Source organism: Amphiprion ocellaris, chromosome 6 (assembly GCF_022539595.1).
Source record: "Amphiprion ocellaris isolate individual 3 ecotype Okinawa chromosome 6, ASM2253959v1, whole genome shotgun sequence".
In the NCBI taxonomy this organism is placed as follows: Eukaryota; Metazoa; Chordata; class Actinopteri; family Pomacentridae; genus Amphiprion; species Amphiprion ocellaris.
In genome coordinates this window covers 14,720,084-14,731,552 of record NC_072771.1, presented here as the reverse complement: position 1 = coordinate 14,731,552, position 11,469 = coordinate 14,720,084, and the positions used below count along the sequence as shown (strand labels likewise).

Below are 11,469 nucleotides of genomic sequence, written 5' to 3'. Positions count from 1 at the left end.
GATGTGCTTTTGTCCGGTTTTGTATCAGCAAAAACAGAAGTGTGACCAAAACTGAGGCTTTTGTCATTTTTCTTTTATTTACTACAACTGTACCATACAACATGTATTCCTCACTTCAGCACGATGTAATGCCACATAAAGCTAACAGAATGAACTGCATGGACAACAGCTATACAAATACAAGTTTTTTTTTTTGGTTTAAAAATCTGTCACTTGTGTAAAAACCCTCAGTTTACATTCAGGAGGAGTTGCTATGCAGCTGTTAATCCCTTCGGCTGGCCTTCTATGGCACGGGAAGTAATCACAACACCACCACAGTCTCTGTTCACATGAAGATGATTCAGTTACAAAATAATAACATCAAAAGTCATTTTCAAGACACTTAAGGAGAAAACTGAGCTTTGACCCTGCAACCCAGAAACGTGCCGCGTGTCGGGCCATCAGGTCCGCGTTAACTTGTCCGGGGGCATAAATCCTGAATCTCCCATAGTTCTAAGGGCCACCCTGCCACTGGGCCGGATGGTGAGCCACGTGATGCTGCCGTTATTCAAGCCCATGCGTAACCAGCCCTCTGGAGGGAACTGCAGCGCCCTGAGAAGAACAAACAAGAAGACAAAGATGTGAACAGCTGAGGGTCTGAGTAGTTGAACAAGCATCTTGAATAAGGGGCACTGCAATCCTCGTTAACAGACAACTTGATTTTTGAGCTCAAATGTCCCCCAACTAGTCATTTAGAAGATAATAAACTTGCTAAAACTGAAGTTCGGTCAAATGGTTTTGGTGAAAAAACAGACAAAATTGAGGGATTCTGCTGAAAACAAAGATTACTCCATACATGTCTTCAAATGTGAATCAAATTGTGGTGTCAAACATTAAATGATTGTAGCTAATGTCTCAAAGAGATTTAAAATTGAAGGTAAGAAGAAACCAAATTGCACTAACTGTTATTATTTAACACCATACAATCAGCAACTCTTGTGGTCAACGAGATCACATGCAGAAGATATTTTTTTGGCCTATTGTTGGCTTTATTAGACAGGTTAGACTGGAAAGTAGGAAGAAGAATGGGGGAAGACCTGCAGCAAAGAGCCGTGAGCTGGAATCGAACCCAGGTCACTGCCTTGGCGACCATAGCCCCCATTTATGGGTCGCCAGCTCAACCAGTTGAGCTACCTGGGTGCCCAGCTTGAATATTTACGCAAAATAGTAATTTTCTTTTAAATAAATAATTTTGACATTTTGTGAAATGCACGTAGTTGTATCCATCATCTCATCTAACTCTCAGCAAGAAAGTAAAGCTCCTAGTGACGGCACAATGACACAAGTGAAGCACAAAATCTAGAAACAGTTACAGCAGAAGTTGGAACACAGTGGTTAGCAATGCAAAGAGCGACGAGGCCGAACTGTAGCCTCGGCCGAGCTGCGACAAACGAGTCCGCCGACAACACAAACCTGCAGACAAAATAACGGATGACATTGGCATGACACACGATGATCTCATAGCTGTCCTCCTTCTGCGTGGGGTCAGCCCGGTGGATGTAGCGGCGGAAGGCTGCCTCAATGCGAGCTCCATCTTCGTGGTACTGCTGGAGGACGGTAGAGAGGTTGAAAAGCAGCTTTGTCACATGTCGAGGTTCTGTCTGAACCCCTCAGTCAGTACAGAGTCAATACATGATGCTGCTGTGCATGGTAGGGAATGTAGGAAGAGTTTCATTCCAAAATGGTGCCAACTATACAGAGGATGATCCCTCTGACAAAGGCTCAATCAATACTGAATCACTTAAAGCACAAGTGCTGCTGCACTGCAGTTTGTGGGAAATGTTAGTGGCTACATATAGTCTCACATTAATAACCCCTGTCTATAGAATTGTTATGAACTATTTTAGATAGTGCAGACATTAATGTCAACTATTTTTTACTGTAGGTAACTGGGTAAATACATTATCCAGAGTAAAGAACAATATAAAAAAAGACATCAGCTGCATTTTGGAAATTAACTCTTCTGTGACTCATTCCTGTTGCAGTGCACTGATGTATTGGCTGAAATTGGCAGCTTTTTGCAGCTGTAAGCCTAAACAAGCACTTGACAGGACACCTGCATAGACATGTGGGCAACAGAAAGTTACCAAAAAGAAAAATATGCAAATACAGAAAATCAGGCCTACAGCCCGCTCTAGAGGTAGAGCAGGTGTAGCTTCTCTCACCACAGCATCAGGCTTCCAGTGAGTGACGGGTGGGACTGGTTCGATGGGTGCCCCCTCTCTCAGCAAGTCACAGCTCACCAGGTCCACTCCTGGACCAGTATAACGTTTAGAGTGGAAGGAAATGTTAATGTGCATCCCTGATGTTCAGAAACTCTGCATGAGCTTTACTGTACAGGATCTATGCTGCTGAATAAGAAATACTAACAGGACGCAATATGTCAACTTATAGATTATTACTTTAACCTCTTGATGCCTGAATTTATTTACAATTAAATAAAAAAAAAAAAAAACTTTTGCATGTTTTTGCTTTCCAGCTAATGCTAAAAAAAGGGGAGATTGTTGATATATCTATTACACATAGAACAGATATATAATAACAACAGACATATAATAATTAGGTCCCAATCCGACCAGTCCTACGAGAAACCAACGCATGCAAAAGCATCGAAGCTACGTACTGAATATGCACAAACCGGCACTGGGGGAATGGATACGCTATCTTGGCTGCAGCCTGAATGCAAGTGGTATGTTGCAAATTCGCGATGATAGGCGTCAAGGGGTTAAAGATGATGCCTACGACTGCACAATATATTACAAAAAAAAGAACTGAATGATTTTGTGTTCCTGTGATATGCACTGTGTTATAAGAAAGTACAACAATTTTAACCAGATGACTTGAAAAACAGTATTTGGAAAGAATCAATCATTCTAGACAGACTGGAGTGATTTTGTATGGACGTGCTTCTGCATAGAAAATACAGAATAATTCTGATAAAGGTGGGAAAAAAAGAGTTTTGTTGTAGTGATGTAAATGGTCAAACTCATTGCCTCGAGTATGAACAACAATTGTAAAACACTTGACAGGATACCTGTTTTTGGTCAACATTATACTTCTATTGCCGAATTATTTTTCATACAGCAGATGTTGCATTTCTTTTTGCAATCAGGTCTTCCTATTTAGTGTTTCTTGCTTGTTTTTCTGTACAAAGAACAACAAGCAAGCAACACCACATGACATAAAACATTCTAACTTATATCATCTATATTTTCAGGGTCTTAATTTCTTTTTTAAACTATGGTAGGAGCTGTTTGTGCTGTTTTAGGGCCTTATTTTGAGATGTTCATACACCTTACATTTGTTATACTCCAGTAAAATAAGTTTAAAAGTTAGATGCTGACACACAACAGCCTATAAGTAAGACAGTGTTTAGATGGTAGCATGCAGGTCAGATTATGTCAAATGTGACTGATGGTATGACTGGAAATGTTTTGATCGAGTGTTACATTTTTGTTTATGTATTTTAATCCATAGATAGATCTTTAGGTGGAAAAACTTCACTGAAGTGGGAGTCTAAGCCATTTATTTTGTATTACAGAGTATTTTCTTACTGTCTTGTGTCATGAACAGGGAGAAAAGAAAAAAATGGACCTTTTGTCTGATTTTATGGGGGAAAAAAAGCCAAGCAGTTTTGATTGAAAAAAAACTTTCAAAACCAAGAACACACAAATCTCAGTAAATTGTGGCTGGTAGATTAGTCATGGAAAACTGGAGCCGTGCGAGTTTGCTTTTTATATTAATCAGAAAAAAAAAACTGTTGTAGCATGTGTTTGTGTTACTTTGCACTTCCTGAAACGTGATTATTGCATATGCACATAATGCAGTATCAATCAGGGCTAGACTGGGACAAAAATGGTCACATTTGCTACCTTTTTTGAGTGTGCGAGTTAAAATTTCACGTGTTGACATTGTGCGAGTGCGTGATGATATTTAAGCTGTATTGGTGTCGCTCTAACCATCACAGGCAGCTACTGTGGTAACCAGTGGTGGAAAGTAGTACATTTATAAATCTGGTGTACGGTGGTATTTACACTTAAAAATGCAGTCTTCTCGTGAAATGCGCTGCTCATAGAAAAGACTGCATGTAGAAAAAAAATCACTTGATTATATACGGGACTAATCTGACATTAGAACGCCCTAGTTTAGTCTTTTTAAGGTCACTTTTGGTCACACACCTGTCTGAGCATGGCAGCTACTGAACACCAGCTACAGCAGCAACAACATTTAGGGAACATTGGTAATTTGTAGTCTCTATCGATAAGCAGATGTTCAGCAAGTGATGTGCTTTACCTGTGGCAAGGTGGGAGGCACCAGTGAAAAAGTTAGTCCGGAGCCCTGTCAAGGCTGAGACCATATATTGTGGAGCCCCAGTAATGTCAACACCATTTGGACACAAATATTCAAACAAGTAACAAGTACTGAATTAACTCTCCACATTTGTCCAAAACTATGAAGGTACGAAGCGTGGCAGTGTGGCATCTACTTACTACCTGGGAGATGTTTGCTGATGATATTTGCAGTCTCGGTTGCCCTGGTCATGCTGGAGTGAATCAGAACATCATACTTCAGTCCCAGCGCCGCCAACCTCTGGCCCGTCAACTCCGCCTGTTCGCGGCCTGGATGTGGAAAGACAATGGCTGGTCTGTCAGAGACTTTGAGGACAGCGTGCAAACAAACACAGACTGTTCTTTGGGTGGTACAATACATGGATACTGATGCACAATCACAGACTATCTGAAATCACTCAACAAAAAGGGAAATATGAACCTAGTGGAGTGAGGATCCTCTCCTTGTCATTGTTCCCACTCAGGTTGTACTGAGAGTGTCTGATGAGGAGGATGTTGCGTGTGGCTTTTGGCTTGCCGTTGTCCTGCTCTGAGCTGGGGTCTTCAGTTGCACTCTCCTTCTTCTTCTTCCCATTGGTCAGAGCAGATGGGTCCCTCCTGGACAGAGTTAAAACGAGGGGATATTGAGATTAGGAGTGGCTTTGTCTGACATGGTTAACTTGAGGGGTGGAAAACTGGTTTAACACAACAGCTATGACTGAAGATCATGATCAGTATGAGGAACATCCATACATATGGTTTGAAAAATCTGTAAGCCAAACTCAGTTTTGAAAAGTAAATATATAAAACAAACACTACTGTCAGTAGCACTGTATGTCCAGGAATAACGATCACGACGTCTCATAAATCCTTACGATCCTCCCTTACATTCGGCTGTAATTCAAAACGCCATTGTAGGTTACTTTCATTTTAGAAAGTTAATTATTGACATTGAGTACATTCACGGAAACCAACCTTAGCTTGACTGCTGACAGCTTAATCTGAACTATGTGACTGGACCTTCTATACAAAAGAGACTGGATGAAAATGGAGGAAATATATCGTTTCTAGCTACAGTCAGATAGTGAAACAGCGAAAAGACGTCGTGTGTCCAAGACCCTACTTGTCCCAGTTGAAGTCCCAGGCGTGTCCAGTTGGGGTTGGAGTGTGGCTGGCAGGTGTCCACGCCGGCTGCGCAGCTTGAAGGACGGTGAATCTCGACCACCGACCGGCCGCTTCTCCGCGCTGCTCGCCGAAGTAACCGCGGGAGTCGGCGGCGGTGACAGCAGCAAACAGGACGGCAGAGCCTCCAGCGAAGCCGCAAATAAGTTTCAAAGTTTTCCTGTACGACATGCTGCGAGCCGCCCAACCAGCCAACTAATGCTAGCTAATTAGCTGAGCTTAACAGGCTGCTGTTGACAAAGTGTACGGCTGGTTCTCCTCAGAAACGTTTGGCTAAATGGCGGTTGTCTGTTAATTCCAACTTCAACAAGGTGGGAAAAAAACAGTTTCGGTAGTAAACCGATCTACCGGTGGCGGCTCTGAAGTGGAACTAAAAATACCGTCGATAGAGATAGCAAGCTAATCTGAGCAGCGCCTTCAAACATTACGGCGGCCTGTCCGAGCCAAAATAGTTAGCTTTTGCGAAACGCCTAAATCACGCTTCGTACCACACGAGGGCGCTGTAGTCCCTGATAAATCCACAGCAGTGAACTTCATTCAACATGCAGTTCAGTGGGGAGCTCCTGAGTCGCTCATTTACAATTTTAATTTCCAGTTTCTACCGCTCAGATCCACACATAATTGTCTGACTCCGCGTCTCTCCCTAGTGTTGTATTTATCCTGGAGGAGATGGATAGGAGGCGCATTGGTACACAGACACTATGCCGAATGGTGGCAGCGGACTCTTTAAAAAAAAGCGGTTACGACTGATTTACCCATGTGTGTACGCTAGTGAACGATCAAACCTATAATTAAAATGACAGATCCTAAATGTACTTTAATGGGGTTTTTCTTAATCTGTAAAACTGTAGATAAGGAGCTTCAGTGCAACCCATCAGCTAATGTCCTTAAACTTTAAGAGACATTTTGATTTTAAATTAATTTCACATACAACGTGACTGCTGGAGTCGGTGAGCATTTTAGAGGAGAGTGGATTTTTACAACGGCGAAATCTCCTGCGTAAAAACCACCATACAGAGCGATCTACCTACATTCTGGCTGTGAAAATGCTCACCTAAAGACGCTTTGAGGGTTTGCAGCGAGACTCCACCTTTTCAAGCGGTTCAGTGACCTCACCAGTGGGCTGGATAGTAAGGGTGGGATTTCCAGGCTCTTACAGAGCTCCATGTATTCCTGCCTGTCTGTCTCAGGATCTATGCGGCTTCAACGGTAGCAAACCCGGACTGCCTGTACCTCTCACAGCCATAGAAAGGCGCACATACTGAACACTGGACCTCCTTTTTTTTCTACATGCGACTCCAATCGGAATAAATAATTGAGGAATGTGGAAATTACAGAATGCCCAACAGCGCTGGAAAGAGATTTAAACCCACCAAATACATCCCAGTGTCCACTGCTGCCACTCTCCTTGTGGGATCGACCACTTTATTTTTCGTTTTCACGTAAGTTTGCATCGCTTCTTCTTATTCTTCTTCTTGTTCTCATGTCGGTGCGGTGCCGGGATTTACGCAAACTGTGAGCCTCCCCTCCTCAACACTGCACAGGCAGGAGTGGATTGTAGCTGGAAGTTTGCACGGGTGGATTCAGTCACTTGGGTGGGATGAGAGGTTGTAGAAGGGAGGGTTTCTCCCCACAGCAGCGGTTCTGTGGTGGTAAAATCAGCCTGACACCCTGCCTCCATGTGCGACCTCAGACAGAGCGCTCAGCCACCGTACCTGCCAGGCAAACTTCCAGTAAGCCATGCAAGTTGATCGAGGCTGTGATCGTGCAGGAGACCGCAGCTTAGGCCGCAAATACACACTTCCCTCTGAAGAAACGCCGCAGGCAGTTGTTGGTACAGTTAAAATGGATGCATTTGCCCAGCAGAGAGTTGATTCATGCTCACTCAGCTGGGACAGCAGTGGTCCCAGGGATCTGTTTAGAAGCTCTGTAATCACAGTCCTGCATGGGTGCCCAGCTTAGGATCACTGCATCTACCACCATGTCTCACACTCTAGTAGTCATCTAGGGTTTCCCTTGGAGGGCAGGAGGGTAGGAGGGAGGGAGGATTTGGGCCCAACAGGTCTTAAGCCTACTCTACCAAAAGCAGATATGCAGCTAAAGTGATTTCCATGTTCTGACAGGCAGATGACAGCAGCCGCAATCAGGTTGATTACATTGTCCATGAAGGGCCCCCCCAAGTAGCTTTCATCACATGAACCCTCCATGTGATGAATGAGGAGGTAGAGCTGTGACTGTACCACAGAGCTGGCATTGTAGGAAGCGGTGATAACGGCAGACAGAGTGACGTCTCTGGTCTGAATCATCCCTCCCTCACAGCTACCGTGATAACCCTCAGGTGAATGGATTATCACTGAAATCCACATCGTGCTCCATCTTATATCCGCAGCGTACCCCGAGGGGGTTTGAAAATCATTGTGGGAACCTCTGACCTACAGATGGCAACCAGACAGATGAATGGGCCGGTTTCCATCCTATGTGGACTGTCTCCTGAATGTGAATGGGAGGTTTTACAGCATTTTAAGCACCATATGTCACAGCTGCCAATAGGAAACATGTTAGCTGTAGACATGGACACATAATCTTTGATTTATAGTTGTCGTGAGTGTAATGTTGTGTGTGAATTTGCCATTTCACAGCTATCTGTATCAGATTTTTCCAAATTAAGCACAAATAAGATGCAGCATATGCACGATTTATCCCACCTGGACTATTACAGGATGACTTAGAGCATGCTTTAGCTGGACTCTGGGTGGTTTTGCACTCTCTGTCTCAGGTCAGTGCCCGAGACTGAAGGAAACATACGGTGTTTGTGGGTTGATAGGTTGGATTGTGTCTTTAAAAATCCCAGCACTCCTTGGCATACTCTCTGGGGCTTTGCATAAACAAATGGCCTGATTTACAAGCCTTGATATGGAGTGGATGTGTTGTGATTATAGTATGAGCTCTGCAGTTCAGTCATACTGTTGGCACCTAGCAGAAATTTGCTTCCTGCACACCTTTTAGAGCGTTATTCCTGCTTCTTTCTGCTGGGGTTCACGTCACACTACACTTTAAGGTTCATCCCTGAGCAGATGGTTCAAGGGTGAGGATTAAGACTTTACTCTGTTGCTCCTTCATTTTCAAGTAAAAGGCCCTGAGGATTGAGTTGTGTATAATGGAACCCCCTGGGGAGAAGGGCATGTCCAAACTAGGCCATGCCTCCTTATTCTCAAACACACATAGAGTCCATTATGTGGAGGTCTGGCTGCAGTGAAAAAGCTACGCAGTTACAGTGCAAGCCACATAACAGCGGTATGCCGTTATCTGAATTCTATAAAGCAGAATAACATGCAACAAGTGCAAAAGCAGGAATGTAGCAGCCGCAAGCTGTAACAATCAGGGATTAAAGATAAAGAACATTGCTAGTCCTTTATATACACACATGTATACGCAGGATGCCAGAGACACTAATCTTTTTTTATTCCTGGGCCGCAGTGTGTTAAAGGTCTGTGTGTTGCCAGCAAGCCGCTCGGTGTCATATGGGCAACGGAGGATGAGACCTGAGGCTGCAGTTTTGGCTCACACACTCACACACACTGTTCACGGTGTGTCACTGAGGTTGGCTTTCTGACGTTTCCCCAGTTTGCCTTTCCCACAGAGACTGAATTAGAACACATTAGTGCAGAATTATTTATATTTCCCCACAGCATGACCACGACTCATCACAAAAGAATACTGCTGATATATTAAGCTTTTAGTCATGCTTTAGCTGTCATAATATCATCCCCTTATCTGTGACTGCAAAGAGATTCTATTATAGTGTAGCTCAGACCTCTAACTGGATCGAAATTTGTCCCCGCTCTGGGTGGCTGCACTGAGGAAGCGTTCCTTTACCTTTTAGTAATTCCTCAGAATGTCTTAATCACCCTCCTTGACCATATGCCAAATGGATAACCTGTGCAGGAAACAGAACTGCACGGCCGGCACATTATCATTCCTGGCTAAGCCTAAAAGTCCACGCTTTGGAGTATGCGTTGAGATGTGTGGAAACAATCGATTGATCATGTGGACAAGACTTGCGTTCAGCAGTTTTTGCTGGTTGGAGGTGAATTATGAGCAAGGCGGTCAGTGGTGGGTAGTAGCTGGTGCCTGATATCACCAGGCTGAGAGCAGAGCTGCACACAGAACAGGCCAGACAGGAATCTAATCTTCAGCTTCCACATCTGTTTCCTCCTTTTCACTGTAGATGCATTGAATCAGACTTCATTCAGATCCCTCCGAATGCTTTGTTTTGCATTCGTGCTCCACTCTGAGGTTCTTGTAGAGATTTTGGAAGGTATTTCCGACGTGTTGGTGGCGAGAGTGCAGATTTGTCAAAAGATGGGGTTGACAGTCAAACCATGATGTGCCGTTAGAACAAATGCTCCTATATTTAACTTTTATAGCTTCTATCTTGGTACACACTCATGTGTCACGCCTAAACTGCGCAGTATGAACAATTTCACAGCCTCCAGTGCACAGAGCTTCTGTTTTGCTTTGAAACACTTAAGAAACGGAAGCAAAGTAGTTAATCAGGCTTTACTCATTCACCCAGTACAGGAACTTTGTCGTGCAGCATTTCTCTAATAAGCTAAGAAATAGGGATACAGGAACATGGATGTAAAGAAGAAGGATAGGTTAAAACTGAGCAACAAAATGTACTCTTCATTTCAGTTTACACCTCTGATTAATAGCCACTGTTGGTAGCTAGGTCACTGTACAACCTTTCTAAGCAATCAGTTTAGAAGTTGTACAGCAGTGCTAGGTGAATACACTAAACAAGAAATATATGCCTAGCTTCCTATTTAACAGGCTAATTTTAAATTTAGCTTTTGCCTAGCTACAGTCTTGAGATAATGTAAAACTCTTTCAGTTTTACATTATACACGGTTACTCATTAAGCCATTTTCACATCCTCTTTGAGGATTTTTATGCTGAAAAGACCCTGAAAAGATGTTCACAGGCTCAAAAATCTAAGAATTTTCGCAGTCTGCTTGAAGATGCTGAAGAAATCTTCACTTTTCGAACTGGACTGTATTTAAGGGATGGATGCAGTCAATATCATAACACCCATTGTTTGTTGGAATACTGTTTGGAAGCCTTGTGTTTGGAATTTAGCCATCACATGACGTCATGAGCAGTCAATAGATCTGACTGGAGAATCTGAGTACACTATGCATGATAATATAGTAACAATGTGTCAGTCACAAGGTAGCCCCACCTTGAAACATATTCGGCTTTATGGCCTATTCAAAGCTAAATTGTACTGTGATTGAACATCATTTTGTATTTAAAAGTCTCAAAACTAGTGATTAAGTCAATAAATTTATTAGGAAATGTTTACTGAGTTATCACTTCAACAGAGAAGCAGGGTCATTTTCACACACTCTACTGTACAATTGGACTTATTTTTGCTACCAGAGTAGTCGCCCCCTGCTGACTGTTAGAAAAAATACATGTGTAACGCACTACGGGTTTGGCTTCACTTTGCATGCATGTAGACCATATTTCAGTGAAAACTTTCACCCTCTAATTTGCCAGTAATCACCTGTCATTAATTTTAACGCTACCCAATAACAATTCTAATGACAAAAAGAGCTACCAAGTTGGATACATACTACAACAAGGGAGCACAGTACTCTGCCAAGGCTGCTCAGTTGTTTTATCATTTCCAAAATCTTGGCTGAAATCTTGAAAAAATCCATGGCAGAAATCACGGCACCATATAATGTGGCCATTTAATGTAGATGTACCCACAAACAAAATGATTTTGCTGTGAGCACAGGCGTGTGTTATGCATGTGTGCGTTATATATGGATACCGAATCGCGTGACCTAAATATGTAGTGGGTGGCGGGAATTGAAGGGACTCGGAAACACTCCCACAATTTAATCGACTG

The 11,469-nt window shown here is 43.0% G+C and overlaps 2 protein-coding genes across 9 annotated transcripts in view; one reads left to right on the top strand and one right to left on the bottom strand.

The window, feature by feature from the left end:
- Positions 1-52: 52 nt before the first annotated feature.
- On the bottom strand, positions 53-5,945 carry pgam5 (PGAM family member 5, serine/threonine protein phosphatase, mitochondrial). Of its 8 annotated transcripts, none has more exons than XM_023271524.3 (6): positions 5,491-5,945; positions 4,810-4,985; positions 4,530-4,658; positions 2,205-2,293; positions 1,453-1,586; positions 53-591 (listed from the first exon to the last, which is right to left on the bottom strand). In XM_023271524.3, exons 1-6 carry the CDS (start codon positions 5,718-5,720, stop codon positions 441-443), a joined length of 909 nt encoding a protein of 302 aa, XP_023127292.1. In that variant the 5' UTR covers positions 5,721-5,945; the 3' UTR covers positions 53-440. The 8 variants fall into 8 exon arrangements, with proteins under 8 accessions (XP_023127292.1, XP_023127296.1, XP_054867430.1 ...); XM_023271528.3 differs by having other exon boundaries at positions 1,453-1,583; XM_055011455.1 differs by having other exon boundaries at positions 2,205-2,300; positions 4,534-4,658.
- A 206-nt stretch (positions 5,946-6,151) lies between these two features.
- Positions 6,152-11,469, top strand: part of zdhhc8b (zinc finger DHHC-type palmitoyltransferase 8b) — an 85,384-nt gene continuing 80,066 nt past the window's right edge. Inside the window, exon 1 of the mRNA XM_023271556.3 lies at positions 6,152-6,991. Coding sequence (XP_023127324.1) covers positions 6,888-6,991 — 104 coding nt within the window. The 5' untranslated portion in view covers positions 6,152-6,887. The remainder of the gene's footprint in view (positions 6,992-11,469) is intronic.